This window comes from Atractosteus spatula, chromosome 8, assembly GCF_055471065.1.
Source record: "Atractosteus spatula isolate fAtrSpa1 chromosome 8, fAtrSpa1.hap1, whole genome shotgun sequence".
NCBI lineage: Eukaryota > Metazoa > Chordata > Actinopteri > Semionotiformes > Lepisosteidae > Atractosteus > Atractosteus spatula.
The window spans coordinates 55341904-55347903 of NC_142713.1; the positions used below are offsets into that span (position 1 = coordinate 55341904).

General features: G+C 37.7%; 1 protein-coding gene across 5 annotated transcripts in view; it reads left to right on the forward strand.

Moving 5' to 3' along the window:
• The window catches only part of aebp2 (AE binding protein 2), a 72681-nt gene extending 67008 nt beyond the window's left edge, over positions 1-5673 (forward strand). For 2 of the 5 annotated variants that reach the window (XR_016091490.1, XM_088923956.1), the window contains exons 8-9: positions 3627-3656; positions 4812-5673. Coding sequence is in view for 3 of the 5 variants with exons in the window: in XM_088923956.1 (XP_088780082.1) it covers positions 3627-3656; positions 4812-4824 (43 nt within the window). In the remaining 2 variants the exon portion in view is untranslated. The remainder of the gene's footprint in view (positions 1-3626; positions 3657-4811) is intronic. The other 3 variants (XR_016091489.1, XM_088923957.1, XM_088923959.1) reach the window with 2 other exon arrangements.
• Positions 5674-6000: the final 327 nt, after the last annotated feature.

Below are 6000 nucleotides of genomic sequence, written 5' to 3' on the forward strand. Positions count from 1 at the left end.
AAGCTGGTGAAAAAATGAGACAAAATGCATCAGTATGTAGTGGACCGTAACAATCTAAAGGACATGTAAACTCCAGTTTTTAGGGGAGATTTTGAAACTTTTATTTTAAAATAAATTTAATTTTTTTTTAAATAAATGTAATATTATAAATTTAACATTTTAAATTAAACCTGCAAATATTTTTATTACCATGCATATTTGTTTCAAATGTTGAATTCTTGATATTGAAATTTTGAAAACGTAACATTGTTAGAGGGAAAAAAAAAAGAAGCATAGCTTTAGAGCACTATGAATGAATACTGTGCATTACGCTGCAGCACATCAGAGCTGCTGATATTGAAGCTGAATGTTCTCCCTCTACAGTGCTTCCCGTTGACTGCCTGCCATGAGTTAGCTTTCCAGAGGCATTGCCAATAGGTCGCCGAAGGAGTCGGCAGCCTAGTTCTGCAATGACGTCAAGGGACGGGGTGCTGTTAGCAGGCCTAAGCAAACAGTTTGAATTAGGCTTTTTGTCACCTGGAATTCCTTCATGAAACAGTTCTGGTTGGGAAAGATAATTGGGGCAGGCATAGCAAAACATAACCTCAATCAACTGAAATGGCTTGTTAGCCAAGGTCTCGAGTTTGCTATGTTCAGTCTGTGAAGCCCCACAAGGGAAAAACGTTGCCGCCTTGACAACTAATTATATTTCAAGGGCTGATCTAACTCATTGCATAATTTAGAAATGTATGATGGTAAATGTTGCATCTCTTTTGTTTGTGATGTTTAATACAGTTGTTTTTATTTTCTGTTATTGTCTTTCTTCTGATCTTTGATTTCGTGCTTGGTTGAGAGCTAATGAAACGATGAACTACACACCAATCAAGATTAATTTCTTTATTGGACCAGTTTCCTGTAGTTCTCAATCAACATATCTGACTGTTAATTACTGGGGAAAAAATGTCTGTGTATATTTAACATAAAATGGAGCCGGACTTGCTAAGCTTTTTTCCCAGTGCAAAACTTTTTTTTCCCCAACGCTGAATGTCTCATAAAATAAAAGATAAGGTTTTACAAGTGTGTATTCTCTGATCTTAGGTGTATGCCTCTTTTGTAAAATTGTTGCTAGGGAGAAATGCTGAGTTCAGTCTGGTTCCAAGTTGAATTACTGTACCTGAATTAGGAGAGCAAGGGAACTTTTGGGTTTTCACGGGCTGAAGTCACCTAGCTTGGTGGTATTTCTTATTTTATTTTATTTGTTGAACCATGTTTTTACCAGTGAAATACATACATACGTAGTTTCAACACATAAAGATACGTTTTTGAAGGTTGGAAGAATTGTCTTAACATGACACTTTCAGCTATGTCTATGTTTCTCCCCTACTCTAAACCTCTTAAACCAATATTTTCAAACCACAATCCAAAGATACCTCTCAAGATTAAATGTAATAACATATGAAAAATATGAGCTGAGTGACTATAACCTTCATTGCATTGATTTGTTCTAAGTTAATGAATTAAGTTTAAGATGGAAGAACATACTTGTTGTATGAGGTGAGCGCATGGGGGGAGAGCAACAAAATAAGATTGATTTATTTTTTGTGCGTCTTCCCATCCATCAGTGGTATCCTAATCGGACAACAGCATAATGACTGTTTCCCACATGCTGTTGCTCTAGTACAGGGGTGGCCAATGTTTTTGATGCTCATGTGATGGTACTTCTAACAGATAGCTGCTAGATGTATTGCTGGGTTGTGTTAATCTCCATCAGCCATTAAAAACATTTTTTAAATGGGCTTTGTTGGTGTGTAACACATGCACTCCTCTTCTCTTTGAGCTCCATTAGTCACAGTAATGCAAGAGAGTTCAGGTTACAGTCCCTGATGTGTGTTCTGATGGGCAGTTGCTGAAAACTTAACATGATGTAAACAGTCTTAATGTGCGGACCTCTGGCAGCTCCATCGCTTCCTCAGTTTCAGCTGCGGAGAAAGTCTGCTCTTTTGTCATGGAGAGGTGCCAGACGTTTTATAGCTTTTTTTATCGGCGGTGAAGACTTCTAGTTCATGGTCAGAAACAGCCAACCCCTCCTTCATAATAGTTTGAAGTGGGGAAATACAGCAGGCAGTGGAGGAGCTGTATTTATTGGCTGATATGAAAGAAAAAAGATATTGTACCTCCAGTGTAAAAAGAAGGTTAGGTTTAAATATTAAATCGTTGTATGTCATTTCAGATTTCAGACTCCAGGAAATGCAGAACAATGTATGTATTCTGAAATCTTTCAGACACCTTTCTGGGTAGCATCCGATTGAAAAGGAATATTGCCTTTTCTGCGTTTTATACCTCCTAGGCAGGGAATGAAGATGTTACTGCAGTGTGCTGTGCGCATCCCTGTAGTATCTTCCTCTTTGATTTTCCTTTGCCATTTAACTTCCCATATGCTCAGTCATTATTTATCCAAGAATGCGTATTCTAAATACTTTTTCTACACATTTGGTAAAGCTTAGGCAATCCTAAGGAGCTGTTCTTTAAAAGGCTCAGATGGAATGCTTCCACTTGAGGTGGTATTTGCCCTATTTTTGTAGATATTTGCACTGATTTTCTTTATAAAAAAATCCTGGGAAACTGCCCTCTAGGTTTAAACAAATAAAAGAATAAACAGGAAATGTGTGCAGTTTATGGGAGCTACTTATTTTCTTTTAGAGGAAAATGTTTCTGCATGTCTTGACTTTGATGTTCCTGGTGAACACAACTGGTAGCTTTCTGACTAAAAGACATAAAAGTGCTGTTCTTCAGAAACGTGTTTTGGTAATTTTGTAATTTTGTTGGGACACCTCAAGTTGAGTGTGCGAGTCTGTGACCCGTCTAGAGAATTTGAGAGATCTGAAGAGCAGACGTACGTTCAGTGGTATATTTACTAATACCATTGGGACATTTAATAAGAAATGTGAACAATTTAAAAATGACGATTTTAAAAATGGTTCTAATGTAGAAGACGGAACAGATTGGAAGCTTTCAGTAGAGACATGGATATTCCTGTTCTAAAATGAAGCGGACCCTAATATACGATTCAAAACTGCTGCCTCGGAAAACAAAAACACCAGCTTCGGTAAAAACGCAGACACATTTCATTTTAATATAGAAAACCCACTTTTGCAGCGTCACGAATCCGATTTTCCGGGTACGTTTTTTCCTGCGGAGGCATGCTGGCCGGCAGCCCCACCACGTCATATACCAAAGCCAGGCTGAGAGAGACTGGGTGTGTGCCCTCAGTGTCATGCCCATGCACCAGTAAGAGATCCTTCATCCCTGGAGTGCTCCAGCGTGTCTAAGTGCCATGTGCTTGAGGCTGTTTTTCCTTTGCAAGAGGTTTTGCGGTGCCGCGATTCATAAAATCGCCGGCAGGTAGTCATTCCCGTTATTGTTTGAGAAGTTGTTGTTGTTGTTGTTGTTGTTGTTTTTGTGTTGGCACCCGATGAAAAGCCAAGGCTCTGGAGCTTGAGGCTTCGTGCGGCCTTACCCCCCATCCCCCACCCCCTTTCCCCCCTGCTTCTCAGTCACCAGTCCCTGGCAGGTGCACTCTGAAGCAGGCCAGCTCTCCCAGTCTTCACACGGTCCTTTTACAGACGGTCTTTGTTGTTTCTCCCCAGAACAATGCCAAGGAAGAGGCTGAAGCGGAGGTAAGCTACTGCTCAGCGAGTGGAGTGCTCTCCCTGTTAGGAACCCGACACTGGCCTTGTGCACACCACTCAAAGACATACAAGCATACATACATACACAGCTTTATTCACGGCTTTCTAAAAGAGCGTTTTGTCCACCTCTGGCTATCATATACCTTTGAAGTGACCTGAAAACCTGATTTTCTCTTCTGCAGTCTCTGATGTTCATATTATTTTAAGCACCTCTTTTAAAATGCTCTCAGGTCACTGGAATAACGTACAAGGAAAGAGCCCCTTAATGGTATCCTTCGCATGTTCACGTTTATTTTTGCAACAGTTGTTCTTTTTTGTGTTCACCAAAATCGGGATACTGTGCTGTGCAAAGATGTGACAGATCATTTGTTGGACCAAGTATTCATTTGTTAATGACAAATAACAGATCCTAGTAGATGGTGTTCCTGTGATTTAGTTTTTAAAACTTTTTTTAAAATGATATCTCTGACCTTTACGTGTGATAATATTAATGGGAAACACGTTTTTCAGACATCATTAAGAGTGAATTTCTTTAGCTGTAAGAATCTTATACTAGTATTTCAGGTGTATATTAGGAGTTTTAACCACAATTAGTGGTTTGAGAAGTGTATTTTATTTTCCAAAATATGTAAAAATACTCTAGGATATAACTGGCAGTAGTGACAATGTAATTATTAATGTGCCCCTGGGACTGCCTTCAGAACAACACCACAAGCTTTCACAATAATGTGAAATATTTTAATCTATCAAAAATCCAAGTTTGTATATACTGTAACATTATGTTGATAGCATATTTGTTAGAAAAGCTTAAATATGAACTTTGTAACAAATGTTTTACAGATGAGTAGAATTCCAAAATGAAAAAAGCACTTGTAGACTTTTTTGCAATACAGATAATATATTGTGGTTTTAAAAGTTGAAATATGAAAGCATTTAAAAAGAAAATAGGCTGTGGCTGTTTTAAGAAGTTAGTCATTTCAGGTATCAAAGAAGAAAAATGAAACTTCATAATTCGCCCTGTGACAATCTAAAAGTTCCCTTGAGGTCAGTGAAAACCTGCAGGTTACGTTTTTCAAGGAAAAAGAGCTAAGAAATTCGCAACTAATAAGGATCTAAATTGAAAACCATCCTCTCTGCTTTTAGGATGTTTTTCTAGCACAAGAAGAAGCTGCGTTATCATTCCCTGCTGCCATTCCTGGGTTTAAGGAGACAAACATAATGGACTGGAAAGTGCAAGAAACAAGAGACTTTTATTACTTTATTGCACCAAAGTATGCAGCAAATTTCTAAGTGACTTTAAAATTATTTTTAGCAATTTCCATAAACCTTGCAACCTTGTGTTGCAGCTTAAAAAAATACACACTGAAATATGTTAAATTGTTTTAAACTTTCTTCCTTGTAGATTGGAAGACAAAAGTCCCCATGTGTATGTTGGTCATAGGAGGAAAGAAGCATATACAGAAAAAAAGTGCTTGTAAATATTTCTGCAGATTTGTAATATATTTTTATACCGTGAAATGTACTGTAGATTTTTTTTCTTCAGCCTTTTTAGAAGCATGAAAATGAAATGTATATAATTTTGCTAGAAATAATTTTGAAGGATAATGTAATTCGTTAGTTCTGCCAGAATATAACATTTAAAGAGAAAAATAAGCAAGCACCTTTCTTTTCTAACAGTACGATATGTAATTAGCGGATCTTTTGTGGTTTGTGCGCTGCTGCTGCTGCTGCTATGACGTCTGTGTGTCAGGCTTGTATCTTTTAATTGCCGTGCTGGAATTAGGCCAGGACAGTATTAATTTAAAATCTGCCTAAGAAAATGTTTTGCTAATCTGTGAGGCTTCATGGCAATGCTTAGTTTGTAAAGGTATGAAATAAACCAATGTACTCAAATAGGCACTTCATCTCTGTGTAGTGATCCGTTGTACCTTGGGGGTGGGGGTGGTGTCTTGCTTTAACTTGGCTTCTCAGCTACATCTTTGTAATAAAACACTGAAATCTGAAATGTTGTCTGATCATTTGCTGTCCAGTTTGCCTGCATGGGGATTACAGGGTGGAGTGCTTGTTGGTTTTGGCATCAGTCTGAAACATGCTATAATAGTGTGCTGTTTATGAGTGTCTATTTGATCATTTTTTCTAAATCTGCAAATGCTATTCAGTTAACAGGGAAATTAAAGTCTATAGAAGGACTAAAAACAATATCAAGTCACAGTCTGCGTGGGATGTTTATAGGATATGATTTGACTGGTCTTAAATGTAACGGTTCCTTTTCTTAGTCTTATCTTAAACTGAATTTTAGTATGTTTTTTTTTTTATAGGATCCAGACTCAAA